Source organism: Takifugu rubripes, chromosome 20 (genome assembly GCF_901000725.2).
Source record: "Takifugu rubripes chromosome 20, fTakRub1.2, whole genome shotgun sequence".
Taxonomy (NCBI): domain Eukaryota; kingdom Metazoa; phylum Chordata; class Actinopteri; order Tetraodontiformes; family Tetraodontidae; genus Takifugu; species Takifugu rubripes.
In genome coordinates this window covers 1,074,532-1,094,592 of record NC_042304.1, presented here as the reverse complement: position 1 = coordinate 1,094,592, position 20,061 = coordinate 1,074,532, and the positions used below count along the sequence as shown (strand labels likewise).

The following is a 20,061-nucleotide window of genomic DNA, read 5'->3' as shown; positions in this document are numbered from 1 at the left end:
ACGCTGTCACTAAAACACAAAAATCCCATGTTGGTCTTTGCTGTTCAAAGCTATCTAAAAAAAAATTACCCTAAAAAAAGTTTTGTTGGAAAAAGTCTAAACTAGTTGGATCAGCAAATTTAGGTCAAGGGGTTCTTAATGCTCCTAATAGTGGTGTAGCTCAGCCTGCCTGCTGACTGACCCTCGCTTCTTAGGCTGGAACGGCCCAGTTGGGGCCCCAACCTGAGGCCAAAACAGACACTCTGTGTTCCCTCAGCCGCTGGGTCAATAGTTTCAGACTTCCTGTGTTTTAGCCTGGGCTGCTTCAGAAGCTCCAATTTGGACTTTTATTATGCCATGTTCTCAGTGTCAGATTGTCAGAGAACAGCATAATTTTACTCATTTCAAAACCTCCACAATGACTGAATCTGTTCGATTTAAAGGGCTTTTACTGGATTTGCACATTCTGTTTATGTAAAACAGTTGTTTTCCACCTTTGCTGGATTCACTCCACAGTTTTTAGAGGAATCTCCTGATACGTGGTGTGTCATTTGCAGAGCATCAGTCGCTAGCATAGTGTTGGGATTGCTAATCAGTGGGAGTTCAGGCTCACACACAGTTTCATGCATATAGCTTTAAGAGTCAGTCTACTTTTCACCACTTCTCTGTCCATCACAGCCTCCAATTCAGGCTTCTTTCTTTCTCCTTGTATCACATTTTGGCAGATTTTAAATCTCTTTTCATGATCCAGAATCTCCCATGTTATTGAAAGCCTACCTTTGAGTTTGTTTTGGACATCCAATGCAATGTCCAGGGGGTAAAACGGCAGCACAGGATCACTGACCAGACGGTGAAGAGCCTCTGCTGTCATCTGCAGAAAAATACCCATGATTGAAGGACTGCTGCATTCGGGTCTCACAATACTCATAACCTCCAACATCATTTTGGCTGGTTGTCACAGGATTTTACTAGCCTGTAAGTCCTGATATTTACAGCTGGGACCAAGTCAGACATTAAACACAGTTTGTGGCCCATCAGCACATGTAATTAATAACACTGTGATTATAAAAGCAACAAATCATTTAAAAATGAATATAGAACAGAGAAGATGTAGGAGAGGTGAATACATTTCAGATCAAATCAAATCAAATCAATCTTTATTTATATAGCGTCTTATAAAATCAAAATTGTTTCAAGGCGCTTTCCAGAATCCCAGGGCCTGACCCCAGACAAGCAACAGTGGCAAGGAAAAACTCCCCTTTAACAGGAAGAAACCTTGAGGAGAGGGAGAGGGAGAGGAAAAGGAGAAGAAGAGGGAGGGGGAGAGGAGAGGAGAGGAGAGGAGAGGAGAGGAGAGGAGAGGAGAGGAGAGGGAGAGGGAGAGGAGAGGTTCAGAGCACAGAAAGACACACAAAAATACACTATACAATGGGTCAGCGGGGCCGGAGGTCATCATGCAGCTCTGAAGGCAGCGATACCTGTAAATAAATAGGGGGGGGGGGAGCCAGACAAACTACACAAGAATCAGCATAACTAGTCTGCTTGATGAGGAGGAGGAAAGGAGAGGAAAGGAGAGGAGAGGAAACCATGACCCAGTGGGGTGACAGAGGCCTGTCAGGTGATCATGTTTCCGGACCCCGGCAGCCTTGGCCTATAGCAGCATAGCTGAGATGTGACCTAATGATTAGACGACCCCCTAAGTATGATAATTTGTCTGTCTATGATAATAACTGGAACTACAGAATTAACAACAATAAGCTTCTTCAAAGAAGTAGGTTTTAAGTCTGATCTTAAAGTAGCGATGGAGTCAGCCTCCCGTACCTGGACAGGGAGCAGATACACAGTAGATGATCATGAAACATCTTCAACATGAGTGTAGAGAAGAGATGCTAAAACAGCAGTCTAATTAGCCATCCACCACTCTTCTAAAGGCAGTTTTGAAAAGCTAAGAGTATCTTGATGCAGGCATCTGTGACAGCGGCTGGAATGAAGGAATGTGAATGGCTGAAGAGAAAGGCAACTGTCATTTAGAAGCGTCCAACGCATGTTTTAACAGCAGCACACAGCAGGAGGGAAGGATGACGGCCCACATCGGTGCCCATCTCGCTTTCAAAGTTGATTAGTTTTGACTTCTGTCTGTGTGATCCCTGTTTGCCATCTACAGGGTTAAATGAGAGCTATAATGCGACTTTCTTTCAAAAAAATGTAATATTGTTGCTCTTTTGGACATTTGGGGATCACCTGGAAACAGCATTTCATGATTTGTGACCAAGACTGCGCCTCTCCCACACCCTCACATGATACTCACTGTTAAAGCTGAAGCTCGTGAGATCTGATCTCACCTGAACAGCATTATATGACAGAGGGAAGATGATTTCCGATTGTTCTGGAATTTCATACTGGATATTGTTGTTCTAGCTGAGCCCTGTTGGCTGACTTCTCACACCTCTGCTGTTGTGCTTTTGCTGTGTGAAGTGTTTTACTGCCCTTCAGTCCTCTGGCTCATTGTAATTTGCACAGAAATCAGTCTGGCAGGAGGGAAAATTAGAGCATTGAGGCTTGTGAGAGAGCATTCATCAAAAGGCTGTAATGCAGCGGGACAGAAAAGGACGTTGATTTCTTATTTATGCTCCTATTTCTGGCGCATCTCTATTTCTGAGGCAGAAATGTGAAAATGCAGTGTACAAGGAGAGGAAGCGCTGAGAATGAAGGAAGAGAAACGAGGTGGTGACACAACAGAAAGAAGCAGACAGTCCAAACTTTAAAAAAAATAAAATCTGACAGAGTGGAGTAGAAAGGGAACAAATAAGCCTTGAATATTTTACAGCTGCTCTGGTTTTGTCCTGTGACCTGACCTTTCATCTGCTCTCAGGAGACCCTGTGGAGGACGCAGCTATTAAAGGATAAAGGATAAAAAACTTTATTGATCCCACATCTGGGAAATTACACGTTACAACGGCAGCCCGTGGTGTACAATACAGAATAGTACTAAAAAAAAAAAAAAAAAAAAAGACTCTAATATTATGTACATTACTATGTACATTGTCCTGTATATACAGAAATTAAAAATTATGTACAGAAGGAGTGTCGGACAGTGTGAAGAAAGATGAAGGTGCAAATAAGATGTGCAAATAAGACATTCCAGAGGTAGGATGATTAGTTAGTGCAAATATGCCAACCATGGGTTATTGGTGCTACATTAACAGTTGTGCATGTTGAACAATCTGATGGCAGTTGGGATAAATGACCTGCGGTAACGTTCCCTTTTACACCGTGGGTGTAACAGTCTGCTGCTGAAGGAGCTGCTTAAGGTCTCCACAGTCTCGTGTAGGGGGTGAGAGGGGGTGTCCATAATTGATGTCAGCTTGGCTAACATCCTCCTCTCTCCCACCTCGTCTATGGAGTCCAGAGAACAGTCCAGGAGTGAGCCAGCCCTTCTGACCAGTTTGTTAAGTCCCTTCCTGTCCCTCTCTGAGCTTCCACAGCTCCAGCAGACCACAGCGTAGAAGATCACCGATGCCACCACAGAGTCATAAAAAGTCCTAAACAGTGACCTGCACACTCCAAAGAACCTCAGTCTCCTCAGCAGATGGACATGACTTTGGCCCTTCTTGTACAGGGCGTCTGTGTTATGAGTCCAATCCAGTTTATTGTTGAGATGAACACCCAGGTATTTGTACTCCTCCACGATCTCCAAACCCTGGATGTTCCCTGGTGCAGTGTGAGAAGCCTTCCTGCTGAAGTCGATCACCACCTCCTTTGTCTTGCTGGTGTTGATGCGCAGATGCTTGAGTTCACACCAGGTGACAAAGTTGGTGATGACCTCCCTGTACTCCAGTTCATTCCCCTCAGACACATGTCCAACGATGGCTGTATCGTCAGAGAACTTCTGGAGGTGGCAGCTGTCCGAGTTGTGGCAGAAGTCCGATGTGTAGAGAGTGAAGAGGAAGGGAGAGAGAACTGTACCCAGCGGTGCCCCCATGCTGCAGACTACCACTTCGGACTCACAGTCATGGAGCCTCACGTTCTGTAGTCTGTTGGTGAGGTAGTCGGTGGTCCAGGCAGCTAGGTGACAGTCGACTCCGGCTCCCTCCATCTTCCCTCTCAGCAATGATGGCTGGATTGTGTTGAAGGCACTGGAGAAGTCAAAGAACATGACTCTCACAGTGCTCCCGGTGGCCTATAGGTGTGAAAGTGACCGGTGCAGCAGGTAGATAACAGCGTCATCCACACCAATGCCCGGTCGATATGCAAACTGTAGAGAGTCCATCTTGCTGTCCACCAGCTGTTGGAGGTGGGTGAGAACGATCCTATCCATGGTCTTAATCAGGTGAGAGGTTAAACGCACTGGCTTGAAGTGGCTGGGCTCCCTGGTGTGCACAGTCTTAGGAACCGGAACCACACATGATGTTTTCCACAGTAGTGGAACTCTCTCCGGACTGAGACCTGATGGCTCAATAATGAGCAGAAAACCTTCAGCCTGGTTTCTGTTGCTTGGTTCACTCACTATTTCCTCTGAAACAGAACCAGGAAGGCTGAAACTCAGCTGAGAACCAGCATGCTGATGCATAAATGCTTCATGATAGTGTTTTCAAAGGACAGCTTTAATTTTAGACATGATTAAAAAGACAATTTTAATAACTTTTCTTTAATCTTTAAAATATGAAGGCAGCAGGGGAATAAACAGGATGCTGTTTGGAATTGACAGATTTCCTGCACTGCTCCAGCCAGCAGGGGGCGCTGCTGCGGCATGTTAGCTTTGGCAGCTGCAGTTTTGAATCCTTTTCTGCATGAACACGTGCATGTGGACATGCGAAGAAGCAGCGCTGCTTCCGAACAGAGGCATCAGAAATGCTGAGGGCCACATGGTGGAAGCAGAGGAGGTGACTGAGGATGGTTTCCTCCATCACTTTCTCAACAAAGGGTAAATTCTATCCGTCTCTGTTCATCTGCCTGCTTTGTTTTCCCTGGAGGCCACTGCAGAGATGGAGAGCTTCTCCTCTGATTCAGGACAGTCAGTTCTCTGGGCCAAAATAGACCTCATGAATAAAGCATGTAGTGTGTAGTTACGTTATGTAACAACAGCACATATGAACTCTTTTAAGGTTCAGTGCATAAACAAACACTGCAGCATCCAGAGTGGGGCTGGATGAGGCATCAGCTGACTCCAGCTTCTTTTCAAATGGAAATTCTTTGGGTGTCAGCGGAAGTGGCTGACGCCAATGCGAACTTGGACTGGCCGATGTGCTCGGCTCAGTTTCAGCTGCACCCTCGGAGCTCCACGCAGGCTTGAACTCGTTCACACTTGGTCGCTCCAGTGGGCAGCCATTAAAAATTACTTGTGTTGTAAATGCACTGCAAGATGGATGGCCAGTAGAAACCTGGGCTATGGTTCTGACTAAGGTCAAGCATGAAAGGATTAAATCACCTGCCATTTAGAGAACAATAGCATATTCCTAATAAGTATTGTTTTGGTTTTTCCTCAAAACCACACAACCACACCATAATTCCAAATTCAGCGTCAAAAGGAACCGATAGAGCAGCAGAGCAGATAGAATGCAGCGACACCAGGGCTGCTGAAGTTGTCTCAGCATTAGCTGAGCTGCAATAATGCACACTAAAAGAGAAGGCTGGAGTTGAAGCCAGGTTCATCTGGCAGCCATGCTACGTTACAGTGTCTGCTGCCTCCAGGCAAGAGCAGAGAAGACTGCAGAACACCCACAGGTCAGAGGTCAAGTGCTCCTGCTGATGGGCTGGCTTGATTTACCAGGGAAATGTAGTCAAGCTTCTCCGTCTGCAGCTAGCCCCACGCCTGTGTGTGTGTGCCTGTGTGTGCGTGTTTGTGTGTTTCTGTGTTAGTGTGCGCGCCCGTGTGTGTGTACTGTATTCAAACACAAATTATCTGAAAATGGTGTTTTAGAGCAGACATGTGCTGACTGTGTGATGTCATTGCTTGTGCCTCCTGAAGCAGCTTTCTTCTCTTCTGCTTCTCTTACTTTAGCTTTGGGCTGATTTCATCCTTTGTGATTTGCTGCAAGTGGCTGTAAATAAAAGCATGACAACAGACAGATGATCGACCAGTTATTGAGTCCCTCTCAGAGCCACATCCAGCTTGGATGATTGGTCATCAAGGTGTCGGTGGGCTCCACATCCTAGTGCTCCATACAGCAGCTGCTTGTGTCGCCTCCATATATTTGAATGTCAACAACGATGGAATGTTCTGATTGGTTTGTTTTCTCTTGTAAAATTTAAATTTGACTTTTCATTGACCTTAAGGTTGCCAGAAAACGCAGGCAGGCTGACATTTGCAGAGTGTAGATTACATTTCTCTTGTGTTTTCCGTCTGGTTTTGGGAAATGGGTTGTTGGGAGTTTTCATCAGGGGGCAGGAAATTGCTGCTGTGTCCTTCAGTAAGTCAGTCAAGCTTGATTCTCACAGCCTCCAGACCAACTGCTACATCTGTATGACAGAGAGATGTGTAAGAAACACAATGGCAGGCCGATATGAAGAACTCCAATGGTGCAGGAGGAAAACAAGCTGGAAGATCAGGAGAACCTCCTGTTTTTATCAGAAGGGGCTGAAGCAGCCAGACTGGGGAGTTATGTGCATCAGGCAGCTGCTACTGCCACCAGGTGTGTGCAGGATGGGGCGGTGAACGACAAGAAGATCCAGTATCAGCTGAGCCAAACGGAGGCTGAGATGGAGGGAAACTGAAGGCGGAAGGTGATCGACACAGGTAGGACAACAAAGGGTCTAAAGAAGGCAGGGGAACCAGGGCAGAGCTGGCAGAAGGAAAGGTGTCAGGAAAGAGACACAAAAAGAGGCAGGAATGACTCCCAATGAAAGAAACAACGTTCTTTGTGTTCCCAGGAACCATCTGGTGCTCCTGCTAACTCAAAGCCTGACACAGTCGACTGAAGTGCTTAGAGGAAGTGAAGAATACAGCAGGTTTTGGGGAAACTGTCCCAGATTTGAAGTGAGAGAACACAGAAAACAAAATACTTGTACTCTGGGTCCCTTGTGAATCACGTCTACACTCCAGCTGATTATATCACTATCAGCTCCCTTCACTGGGAAAATGTTACAATGCTGGGAAAAAGCCTTCCAAAAGGGGGGACCTATTTAATCAGAATAAAGCTCATGAACTCAATTTTTCTTCTTCAACAGGACTTAATAATCAACACGGTCATCAGAAGAGCTCAAGTGTTCCGTCGGACTAACAGAATAAGGTGTTGATTTTGATGATTTTAGCAGCACATTTGAAGTGTTTTTGAGTCATTTGATTTCACTTGAAACTCCATTTTCTGTGTTTGTAAAGAAGCAAATGTCTGGATCAAAGTTGGGAAGCCAAAATCAAATTTCAGCAATTCTTTTTCCATGATCACTACAAATCCATAGATCACTTCGGATCCTTCTACAGTATATCCACAAGAAGAAGAAGTAGAAGAACCCTTTGCTCACTGTTTTACACTCTGCTTACAGCATGAACATCCTGAGAACACATGCAGTCAGTGAGGACGAGCCGCTTGGTTCCTCCAGGCTCTGAGCTGCTGCTACCCCAGAATGGTTCTCTAGACTTTTTTTGTTTTTACGTCTCCTGCTGGCATCACTTTATTGAAAAGTTCTGTCAGTTGAACTTTTGACCAGTTTGATGGGCTGCTTACCTGGCAGCTATGGATGCAGAATGGGAACACACACACACACACACACACACACACACACACACACACACACACACACACACACACACACACACTCTTTTTTCTCATATTCAGTGAGAATCCTCAGCAAACACAATGAAAGCTCACCCATCTACTGCCTGTCAATCAAACGGCCTTGTGGTTTTCAGCCTGACTGTAGCCTCACTGCCTGGCCTCTCCTCTTTCACTGGCTTTTCTCTTTCTTCTGCAGCAACCTGAGCAGCATCATATTTTCTTCCACATCCATAAGTTAAATTGTAACAGCATCCTCTGCATCTTCAGAACAGGTTCTATTCAGCATTGTAAGAAGACCTGACCATGTGAAGGAAATGTACCACATGCACGTTTAAAGATATCATGAAATAATGCAACAGCCTCTTATGATGAAAAGAACCAAAACAGAAGTGTCACCAAGATTCCAGGTTTGCTCTTTGGATGTAGTGCAGCCTAATGGCTAGTCAGGTTCATCTCTTTACTGACTGGTTCCATGTTGTGACGACCCTGACTGTGTTTTCTCTGCCTGCCTCTCTGTTGTCTCCTCCCTTCTGCAGGCAGTGGGTGGGCCAAGTCCTGCTAAGTGGCAATCCAGCTCACCTGGACTGATTAGCTGTGAGGGCTATAAATGCTCCACAGTCTTGGCAGTCAGTCTCTTGCTTGGCTCCCTCCTGGTCTGCTTCGGTGTTCTGGTTTGGTTTGTTTTTTTGCATGCACCATCTTTATACACTACATGTTCCCTCATGCCAACACTTGCATTCATTACTGACCTTACAGACTTTCCACAACTTGTTGTTCCTTTTGGTTGAAGAGAATTCCTATCAATAAATTCCATTTTTTCTAAAATCCGTCCCGTGTGTTCTCCCTAATTTGTCTGAGCCCTGAGCTGGTTTATGACAATGTGGCTCTTCCAGCAGATCCTTCCATATTCTGAGTCTTTGCGTTCCTTCAGGATTTGAATCTGTTGCAAAACTCTGGTAAACGGCTGTGTCTACCCGCCAGTAGTTCTGCCCTGTTGGTCTCTAGCTGTGCATGTGCGTGCTCATCCACAATCACTGCAAAAGTTCTTGCTCACTCTGATGCTTTAGAAGAATTCCTCCACCTTCAGTCACACCTCCGTGGCTGAAGCCTGAACCCAACTGTTGGGCCGATGACTCTGTTTAAGAGTCTAACAGTACTTTGGTCAGGGTGGGGGAACGTAGCCACGGCTCCGCACTGGTAAAGGCCATCCTCTGAGCAGAAGCTGCTGTGGATCTCCTGAGTAAGAAGGTCCTAGCAGCTATGACAGCAGCACTGATGTGGCTCACTTTAAATATCTGGTTTAGGATCAAAGGCCACAGCAAAATCACACCACAGCAACGCTGAACAATGTAAATCCTCTGATCAGGAGGGATTTTTTTATTCATGGACAAGCTAATTCTTGTCATCACACTAAAAGAGTCCCTGGTTTCACTGAGAACAAAGGTCATTTGGTGTTTCACAGTTAAATATGTTTAAATATATTTCACAGTTAAATATATTTTAGATTATTACTTCCGTGTCTGCCGCCAAAGTCTGTCTCTTTTCTGATCCCTCTCAGCCAACGTGGACACAGAGCCATGAGGATACCTGCCATGGTCATCTGACAGCATCCATGCACTTAAAACAAATTGTCCCAAATTCATGTAAAATTTTAGAAAATCTTGTAAAAGAAGTGAACATTTAAGTTGTTTGCTTTGGCTATTAAAACAGATAATTACTGGTTAAAGTTTGAATTTCTGCCACTAATAAAACAGCAACGTTTAATCTCTGTTGGAATGTTTAAACTCTCATTTCAGACATTTCAGAACTGCCGCTCTGATTTTATTTGCATTTCTACCACATACCTGTTTGTGTTGTTGAAGGTGTTGCAAACTGTAAAGCACCTGTTTCAATGGCACATTTATTTGCATTGTCCTGAATGCGGTGACAGTGGTTCCTGCTCCAATGGTAGCTCTAATCTGTCCATCCTATTCCAGGATGTCAACATTTAGACACAATTTGAACCATGGATGAGTTGCCAGCTTGTCACAGAACAACACTGAAGAACAATCAACCATTCACATTCAGTCTACTTAAACTTCTGTCTGTATTTTGGGAAGGTGGTTTGGATTAAATTCACAGTAGTAATTTGCACATAACATAGATAAGGAGGTAATGTTTAAAATAACGGCATGTGATCATGTTTCCAAAAACTGTTACAATCACTGAGAAACAGTAAAGAGAACACAGAGAAAATCAGACATGTAAATCCATCTGTCAGCATTCAGCCACGATGAATCTTCATTTATTATTACTGTATTTCTTTTGTCACTCGGTTCACAAGGGGAATAAGAAGCACATGCGGTAAACAAAACTGAGCAGAAGCACTTTTGTGTAGTGCTAGTAAAGAAGCCTTGGGCTGTTTTGCTATGTGTTCACCCTCTAGTGTTTCATGGCATCCGTACAGTAGAACTGCATTATGTTTTGTTTTAATAATTCATCAGTCAGCAGCCAGAGCAATCTGAATCATAGCTGCTAGCTCAGCCAACAGCACGTGAGCATGCCTATCTACAGTTCTGTGGTTAATGCTGTAGGACTGTCTGCTCTCTACGCTTGGACCTACTCCATAACCCTACTCAGCAAGCTCTTGTTCATTTAATTTCCATTAATTAGATGAACGAGAGCTTGCTGGCCTAACCTGATTATGTGAGGACTATTTGGTGAACCTCCATAACCATCTTATGACAGCTGTCAGCTAATGAGAAGACACACAATAGACACACAGCCCTCAAAGACATTAATTACAATAAGCTTCAAATAAAGGAGATGAGCAGGTCAGTTATTTTTCATAAATTCTAACAACAAAGACATCTGAAGTGAACTCCCAGGAAGCCATCCAATCAAAAAACAACTGAATGTTGCTGGCTCCACGTCTCATTCCATGTCAAAAATGTAATCACTGTTGTTGTACGAGTATATAGCGCGGACATTTTTTTATACTATGCATATAAAAAAGATTATTTATTTGTCTGTTATGGAATTACACCCACAGTAAAGTGTAATGTTCTCCACCATGCACAGTAAAATACAATAAAACAAATTTACAGTAGAAGAATATAAATAAAAAATGAACTTATGTTAGTGTATATATGAATGCCTGAAAGGACGGTGTATGGAGGGATGAGTGGGGCTGAGAGCTGAGTCTTCTGATGGCTTCGGGAAGAATCTCCTCCTTTATCGGTTTTACCCGTGCAGTCATTTGCCAGATGGCAGCCACTGGAAGAGTTTATTGCCTGGGGTGCTGAAAGTCTTGTTTGATCTTCATGGATCTGGTGGTGCACCATCTGGTGAAGGTGCCTAATGCTGTCCTGGTGTTGCATTCAGCACAGCGGATAACTCAGTGGAGAGTTTCCTGTCCATGGCAGTGTGCCTTCCATACCAGGCAGTGATGCTCCAGGTAAGCACAGATTCAGCTGCGGTGGTGTAAAAGGTGCTCTGCAGTTCTGTGGAGATCTTAAATGTCCTCAGCCATCTGAGGTGATAGAGGTGATTTCTCACCTTCTTCACTAGGGGGGGAGGTGTGTGGTCCATGGTGATAGGTCCTGAGAGATGTGGACTCCGAGGTACCTGTAGTTCTGTACTCTGTTCACCAGGGCTCTGTATATCCTGAGAGGGGCCTGTGTGTTTCTCCCTCCTGAATCCATGATTTTTTATTACACCATAATGACAGTGCATCCACCTCTGCCAGATAGGGAGCCATTAAAGATCAGGCATACTTCCACCGTATTGTTCGTGAACTCAAAGGTGATGTGAAGTGGTGAGTAGCTTCATTCACGGGTAGTAGAGCAGCAGACTCAGGACTTATCCCTGGAGATGTTGAGATGGTGAGTGGGCTAGAGGTGTAATTTGCCAACCTCACCACAAGTGTTCTGTCTGTTAAAATGTTCTTGACCAATTTCCTCAACTTGGAGTCCAGTCTGTGGCAAACTATGGCAATGAAAGTAGAGCTGTAGTTCATAAATAGAAGATGCATACTGCTGTCTAGGTCAAGGAAGTGCTTGATGGTGTCGTAAGTTCTTTTATTTGGGTGATAGGAAGGGGAAAGGGTCAAATGTGAGTGAAAAAAAGAGTGAAATGCAGATGAAATCCCTTAGTAGTGTCTCAAAACACTTTATCACCATGGAGGTCAGTGTTACTGGGCAGTAGTTGTTGTTGCAGGTTGGGCTGGACCTTTTAGGGACAAAGATCACAGTGGATCTTTATAAGCAGGCAGGGACAATGGAGAGAGAAAAGGACATATTGAAAAAGAGTTGAATGCAGGCCCCTCCTTGAACCACCACCTTATTGTGGTGGTGGTGGTGGGGTTCTGTGCCCGAATGAACCTGGCAACTAGGTTGTCTGGGGCTGCCCTGGTAGAGCCTCCCATGGCAAACAGGTTCTAGGCGATGAACCAAACTAAGGGTGGTTCAGCAAATCACCATGAACACGGCACAATCAAAGTTTTTTACGTTGCCTGGATTGGCATTACCGGGGCCCCACTCTTGAACCACGCCTGGTGGCCGGGTCTGTGGCAACGGGACCCGAAATGGCAGCGTGGGACCAACTTCCTGTAGGCAACTTCCTGTGCTCCCACACAAGCTCCCGCTCAGGTTGAGAGGTACTGGCTAGAGATAGTTGGGCTCACCTCCACACAAAGCATGGGCTCTGGAACCCAGCTCCTTGAGAGGAGCTGGACTTTCCACTACTCATTTTCCTGCATCTTCGGTTCGGGAACAGGTCTGTTGCTGTTGTTTGCCAAATGGCAGCACAGAGGACCCAGCCTTCTTGGAGTCCCTGGGAGGGTGCTTGATATTGCCTTGACTGGGGACCCCATAGTTATTCTGGGGGACTTCAATGCCTATGTGGACATTGACAATGACACCTGCAGGGGTGTGATTGGGAGGAACAACCTCCCCGACATGAACCCGAGTGTTGTTTTGGTATTGGACTTCTGTGTTCATCACAGTTTGTCCATGACCAACACCATGTTCATTAATAAGGGTGTCCGTTATTGCACATGGCAACAGGACACCCTGGGCCAGAAGTCGATGATCGACTTTGTTGTCAGTTGATCTGACCACTGGACGTATGTTGGCGTGGACCATGTTTTCTGCCTCCATTGCTGATGTAGCAGCTTTGAGCTGTGGACACAAGGTCTCTGGTGCCAGTTGTGGCCCCAAACACTGTGGTGGACACTGAAAGTAAGAGCGCTGTCAAGCTGTAGGAGTTCTATTGGGCCATGTTGGCCTATACAGTAGATTGGTACCGACAGATCAAGCAGGTTGCAGCTCGAGCTGTCCGGGAGGCAAAAACTCAGGGCTGGGTTTGAGTAAGCCATGGAGAAAGCCTATCATTCATCCTCAAAAAGATTCTCGTAAACTCTACTAGGTGCCAGTCTAGTGTGATTTTAAGGCCCTTCGCCACCCAATGTTTTTTCCTGCTTTTTGCAGGCTTGTAAATCCTCCATCTTCTGGAGGGTCTCCTTCAGCCAGGAGGGTCAACTGTGTGTAAATCCAGGAAAAAAATATTGAATAGAGAAGATGCAGCAATGCACAAAAGTATGCCGCTGTACTACACAATCAATGTGGGAGACGTGTCAAAAGAGGATGCATGAATAACATAAATAAGAAAGGAGGCACAGTCTCTCCTGGGCTACCACCTTATCGTGGTGGAGGGTTTTGCATGTCCCAATGATCCTAGGAGCTCCATTGACTGGGGCTATATGCCCCTGGTAGGGCCACCCATGGCAAACAGGTCCTATGTGAGGGATCAGACAAAGCGTAGCCCAGGACCCCGTAATGAAGATAAATAACATTGGTCTCAAGTTTCCCTTGCCCGGATGCGGGTCACCGGGGCCCCCTCCTGGAGCCCGGCCTGGGGGTGGGGCACGTTGGTGAGCGCCTGGTGGCCGGACCTCTGCCCATGGAGTCCGGCCGGGCACAGCCTAACATGGGACCCCCTTCCCGTGGGCTCACCACCTGCAGGAGGGGCCAAGGGGGTCGGGTTCATTGTGTTTTGGGTAGCGGCCGAAGGCAGGGACCTTGGCGGTCTGATCCCCAGCTGATCCTGGCTCTAGGGACATGGAATGTCACCTCTCTGGTGGGAAAGGAGCCTGAGTTGGTGCGTGAAGTTAAGAAGTTCTGACTAGATATAGTTGACCTCACCTTGACACACAGCAAGGGCTCTGGAACCAGTCTTCTCGAGAGGGGTTGGACTCTCTACCACTCTGGAGTTGCCGATGGTGAGAGGCGACGGGCAGGGGTGGCAATTCTTGTTGATCCCCAGCTCAGTGCCTGTATATTGGAGTTTACCCCGGTGGATGAGAGGGTAGCCTCCCTTCCCTTCCAGGTGGGGGGACGGATCCTGACTGTTGTTTGTGCCTATGGCCCAAACAGCAGTTCAGCTGTATCCACCCTTTTTGGAGTCCTTAGAGGGAGTGCTGGAGAGTGCTCCTTCTGGGGGCTCCCTCATCCTCCTGGGTGACTTCAATGCTCACGTTGGTAATGACAGTGTGACCTGGAGAGGTGTGATGGTAAAAAACGGCCCCCCTGATCTGAACCCGAGTGGTGTTTTGTTCTTGGACTTCTGTGCTTGACTTAGATTGTCCATAACAAACACATTGTTCAGGCATAAAGGTGTCCACATGTGCATTTGGCACAAGGACGTTGTGTCATCGGATTTGCGGCCGCATGTTCTGGACACTCGGGTGAAGAGAGGAGGGGAGCTGTCAACTGATCACCACCTGGTGGTGAGTTAGTTCCGATGGTGGGGAAGGATGCCGGACAGACCAGGCCGACCCAAACGTATTGTGAGGGTCTGCTGGGAACGCCTAGCAGAGTCTCCTGTCAGAAGCAGCTTCAACTCACACCTCCAGGAGAGCTTTGACCATGTCCCAGGGGAGACGGGGGACATTGAGTCCGAGTGGACCATGTTTCGTGCCTCCATTGTTGAGGCGGCTGACCGGTGCTGTGGCCGCAAGGTGGTTGGTGCCTGTCATGGCGGCAATTCCCGATGCCGTCAGGCTGAAGAAGGAGTCATATCGGGCCTTACTGGCCTGTGGGACTCCTGAGGCAGCAGATAGGTACTGGCAGGCCAAGCGGAGTGCAGCTACGGCTGTTGCCGAGGCAAAGACCCGGGCATGGGAAGAGTTCGGTGAGGCCTTGGAAAAATCAGGCCATGGTGTGCTGCTGACCTCAACTCGGGATATTGTGGATCGGTGGAAGGAATACTTCGAGGACCTCCTCAATCCCACCAACACGCCTTCCAGTGAGGAAGTAGGGCCTGGGGACCTGGGGATAGGCTCTCATATCTCCGGGGCTGAAGTTGCCGAGGTAGTCAAAAAACTCCTTGGTGGCAAGGCCCCGGGGGTGGATGAGATCCGCCCAGAGTTCCTTAAGGCTCTGGATGCAGTAGGGCTGTCGTGGTTGACTCGACTCTGCAACATCGTGTGGACATCAGGGGCGGTGCTGCTGGATTGGCAGACTGGGGTGGTAGTCCCTCTTTTTAAGAAGGGGGACCGGAGGGTGTGTTCCAACTATAGGGGGATCACACTCCTCAGCCTCCCTGTTAAGGTCTATTCAGAGGTACTAGAGAGGAGGGTCGGCCGGATAGTCGAACCTCGGATTCAGGAGGAGCAATGTGGTTTTCGTCCTGGGCGTGGAACAGTGGACCAGCTCTACACCCTCAGCAGGGTCTTCGAAGGTGCATGGGAGTTTGCCCAACCAGTCCACATGTGTTTTGTGGACTTGGAGAAGGCATTCGACCATGTCCCTCGGGGGGTCCTCCGAGAGTATTGGGTGTCGGGACCGCTGATACGGGCCGTCCGCTGGGGTTAGGGTTAGGGACTATGTCTCTCGACTGGTCTGGGAACGCCTGAGGATCCCTCCGGATGAGCTGGAAGAAGTAGCTGGGGAGAGGGAAGTCTGGGCTTCTCTTCTTTGGCTGCTGCCCCTGCGACCCGACGCTGGATAAGCAGTAGAGGATGGATGGATGGATGGATGGATGGATGGATGGATGGATGGATGACACATTCTAAGGGGGCAGGATTCCCTCGCTCCATCAGATAACAGATAACTGAAGACTTCAAAAACAAAGACTCAATCAATTTTTATTTAAATAGCATATTTTACAATCAAAATTGTTTCTAGGCATTTTACAGAATCCCAGGGCCTAACCCCAAACAAGCAACAGGGGCAAGGAAAAACTCCCCTTTAACAGGAAGAAACCTTGAGCAGGACCAGGCTCATATAAGGGGACCCTCCTGCTGATGGCCGGCTGGGTAGAGAGATAGTGGGGGGATGGGATGAGGTCATGGTGTCTGGTCCTGAACCTCTCAGGAATAGATTAGATCACATGATCACTCTAGATGGTATTTCATTAGCATCTATTCTCTCTGTGAGGGATCTTGGAGTAACTTTTCATCAAAATCTGTCCTTCAACTCACATATTAAAATAAGGTCTCTAGAAGTGCCTTTTTTCACCTGAGGAACATTGCAAAGATCAGGAAACTACTGACGCGGCATGATGCTGAAAAGTTAGTCCATGCATTTGTTACTTCCAGGCTGGACTATTTTTAGTCTAATTCTTTATTATCAGGGTGTCCAAACAACTCTTTTAGAAGCCTCCAGTTGATCCAAAATGCTGCAGCTAGAGTTCTGACAGGTATTGACAAAACACAACTCCTGTACTGGCGTCTCTTCATTGGCTGCCCGTTAAATTTAGAATAATTTTTAAAATTCTTCTTCTGACCTACAAGGTCCTCAGAGGCCTACCTCAATCCTACCTGGAGGAGCTAGTGACACCTTATCAGCCCAATAGACCGCTCTGCTCTCACAATGCTGGTCTACTTGTGGTCCCCAGAGTCTCTATGGGTAGAATGGGGGCCGGGCATTTAGCTACCAGGCCCCCCTGCTGTGGAACCAGCTCCCTGTCCAGGTACAGGAGGCTGACTCCATCTCTACTTTTAAAATTAGGCTTAAAACCTTCCTCTTTGAAAAAGCTTATTATCACTAATTCTGTAGTTGCAGTTACTACTAAGACAGACAAATTATCATACTTAGGGGGTCGTCCAATTATTAGGTTAACATCTTAGCTATGCTGTTATAGGCCAAGGCTGCCGGGGTCCAGAAACATGATCACCTGACAGGCCTCTGTCACCCCACTGGGTCATGGTCTCCTCTCCTCTCCTCTCCTCTCCTCTCCTCTCCTCTCCTCTCCTCTCCTCTCCTCTCCTCTCCTCTCCTCGTCAAGTAGACTAGTTATGCTGAATCATGTGTAGTTTTTCTGCTCCCCCCACCCCCTTCTGTATTTATTTACAGGTATTGCCGCTTTTGGAGCTGCGTGATGACCTCTGGCCCCGCTGACCCACTCGGCCTGCGGCTTGCATAAATATTGTATTTTTGTATGTGTTTCTGTACTCTCTGTTGTCTCTCCTCTCCTCTCCTCTCCTCTCCTCTCCTCTCCTCTCCTCTCCTCTCCTCTCCTCTCCTCTCCTCTCCTCTCCTACCTATTCTACCCTCTACCTGTCCTCCCCCTTCTCCTCTCTCTCTACCCAGCCGGCCATCAGCAGGAGGGTCCCCCTACATGAGCCTGGTCCTGCTCAAGGTTTCTTCCTGTTAAAGGGGAGTTTTTCCTTGCCATTGTTGCTTGTTTGGGGTTAGGCCCTGGGATTCTGGAAAGCGCCTTGAAACAATTTTGATTGTAAAAGACGGTATATAAATAAAGATTGGGATTAAAGATTGAGATTGAGGACACCATTCGTGGTCTCATTAGGAGCATGCCTCGACATTGTCAGGCATGCGTACAAGCACGTGAGGGCCACACAAACTACTGAGAGTCATTTTGAGTTGCTCCAATGACATTTTGGCAAAATGGACCAGTCTGCTGCAACAGTTTTTCATTTTCATTTTTGGAGTGTCCTTAATTTCCCCCCTCTATAGGGTGATAATTTTCATTTCTATCAAATTATGTGGCATCATTTTGTTACTAATACATCATTTTGTTTCTAATACTTTTTATCAGGAAAGTTATTCAAGATCATTCCCCCCCCCCCCCCCCCCCCCCCCCGTTTGGATCTGATGTGTTTTCGAAGTGTTCATCTAATTTTTTGTTTGTTATGGAGTTCAGGTTTTGTGTACTGTTCCTCTCACATCTCTCATCTCATGACGATTCTTACGATAACTTAAAGCCATATGACATCTGTATCAGTATTTGGATGGATTTTCATGCAAAATAATTACATTGAAAGCTGCAAAGACAAGTTCCACCTTCGCGTGGAACTGTGCTACTACAGCTGTGGACATCTGTACGCTTATGTCCATCTGGGGGCTGTGTCTGCCAGCCATGGTGTCCACCTCCTGTGCTGAAAGGATCCTGGAGCCACATGCCTAAATTAACCAGTAACTGCCCACCGCAGCTAATAAGTGCTGGCCTGGACATTTCCCTGGACCCATAAAATACACAGCTTACTGCTTGATCTCAGCTCCAGACCAAGCATGGTTACAACATAGTTCATCATCATGCTGGCAGAGGTTAGTCACAGTTGCAGTGGTGGCCATAGCCCTATGAAGACAGCTGTAGGGTTGAAATGGTTTGAGCGGGCAGCAGCACTTGACCAAACTGCAGCTGGGTTACCTGGAAATGCCTGTATGGCTCCTTAACCAATGCACAACAGTGTCAAGAGGACAAGAGTGGGGAACTGGTCTGGGCCTTGCAACGTGCAGGGAGCTTCCACAGGAAGATGTGTAAAAAGAAAAGAGCCTGGGACAGCCAGGATTCGCTGCATTAATTCTGACATTTTTCTGTCCCCAAGACCACTGAGAAACAACAGGCAGTTAAGCTTCTTTGGCACTTTAGCACATCTCAGTGGCCACACCATCTGAACATTGTGGCTACTTCCTTGAGATCACCAATTGGGGAGATGTAACTAAAGAAGTGAAGGGGACACATGTGGAGGGTATACCTAAACCATTTACTTTCCAAATGAAGTCCAAACATACAAACTCTTCAAGGTGACAGTGATGCTATAAGAACCAATGTATCAACCTTTGGCTTTTAAATGTGCACCAATCATGAATGTCTCTCCCCCGTCTTCCTTGTAAGTCACTACAATGGATGATAAATCAGAAAATTCTGTTAACAAAGTGGAATAACCAGGTGGTCCATTAGGTCATTATAAAAAAATCAGGGGAATATATAGCATTAACATAACATAACATTGTTTTTTTTTCTAAAAACAGTCCTTGATTTTAGTTTTATTTGGAAATCAAGAGTTATGTCATGCTTCTGTATATGATGAAGAAGCCCACGAGGAGTGAATGTCAGTGGTTTTGGCTGTGAAGGAAAAATTAGTCACGTTTTCACAAACAGTTTCTCTCACCAATTGAGAGTGTCACCGTAAATTGACATTTACTCTCATTTAGAGTCCTGAAATCAGGTCAGAGCTCTCGATGACTATATTTTATTTGCCATCCTTTCCATAACCAAAACAGTGCTGAAAGGACAAACAAAGTTAGCTTTTTCTGTTGTATCCAAGGTTAGCATTCATTCTTAGCTAAAGACACACTGGCTGGTGCCCAATACAGCCAGCAAGTGACCTTCTGCCAATCTGAGATCCTATATACAGTACCTTTCAGTAGAAATATCTAGAATTGGTGCTGCTCTGCATATGTAAACTGCTGCTGTGTTGGTACCACTTCTGGTATCAATAAACGTGGCTTCAACACAAGTCATCTGAGTCTGAGGTGTATCAATTGCACAACCTACAGAGTGTGTGGTGTGGGAGTGTCCAGTCCACAGGCAGTCATTTTGGGGCAAAGTGGAGCCCATGCAGCCCGTGGAGTGCATTTTTTCCCTTTTGTACCAGACTAAATGTTTACGTATTGATTGCAAAGTATTCTTTTTTACACTAACATTTACACAAAAATACAGAATCAAGGTTCTTTTGTTACAGTCTAAAGCTTTAAGAAAAAGTTAAAAAATAAACACAACCATCTTGGTTGATTGTGGTTTATTTTGTGTCTAATTATTTTGGGTCCTTGGCAGCACAGTCATGCTTATAGTTTAAAAACATCTACTGGATAATTGTATTTTATAATCATTATAGTGAAATATAATATCAGATAGCAATGGCACACACCATTCAGAACACCTGTCTTATTCTGTTTTGCTCCTCTTTTGCTGCCGAGAGAGTAGAAGTATGGTCCCCATTATTTCCTTAAGACGTGCTGCTTATACAAGGTCTGCAACCAGTGGCAGTTGTAGGTGGTTAAAATGGCATCCACATTGATGAAGGGACCCAAGGTGTCATTGTCCAAAGCATCCGATTATCTCTGACAGCCTAGTGCCGGAG

The 20,061-nt window shown here is 46.2% G+C and overlaps 1 protein-coding gene and 2 long non-coding RNA genes across 4 annotated transcripts in view; 2 read left to right on the top strand and 1 right to left on the bottom strand.

Annotated features, from left to right (window-relative positions):
* The window catches only part of naaladl2 (N-acetylated alpha-linked acidic dipeptidase like 2), a 214,963-nt gene that overhangs the window by 10,295 nt on the left and 184,607 nt on the right, over positions 1 to 20,061 (bottom strand). The window contains exon 13 of the mRNA XM_029828002.1: positions 757 to 850. Within this exon, the coding sequence (XP_029683862.1) occupies positions 757 to 850 (94 nt within the window). The remainder of the gene's footprint in view (positions 1 to 756; positions 851 to 20,061) is intronic.
* LOC115247190 (uncharacterized) overlaps positions 1 to 20,061 on the top strand; it is a 42,187-nt gene that overhangs the window by 5,742 nt on the left and 16,384 nt on the right. The window lies entirely within an intron of this gene.
* Positions 4,847 to 8,136, top strand: LOC105418255 (uncharacterized). Of its 2 annotated transcripts, XR_965549.2 has the most exons (3): positions 4,847 to 6,955; positions 7,147 to 7,208; positions 7,298 to 8,136. It is a non-coding gene; the product is annotated as an uncharacterized lncRNA (long non-coding RNA). The 2 variants fall into 2 exon arrangements; XR_003886243.1 differs by having other exon boundaries at positions 7,147 to 8,136.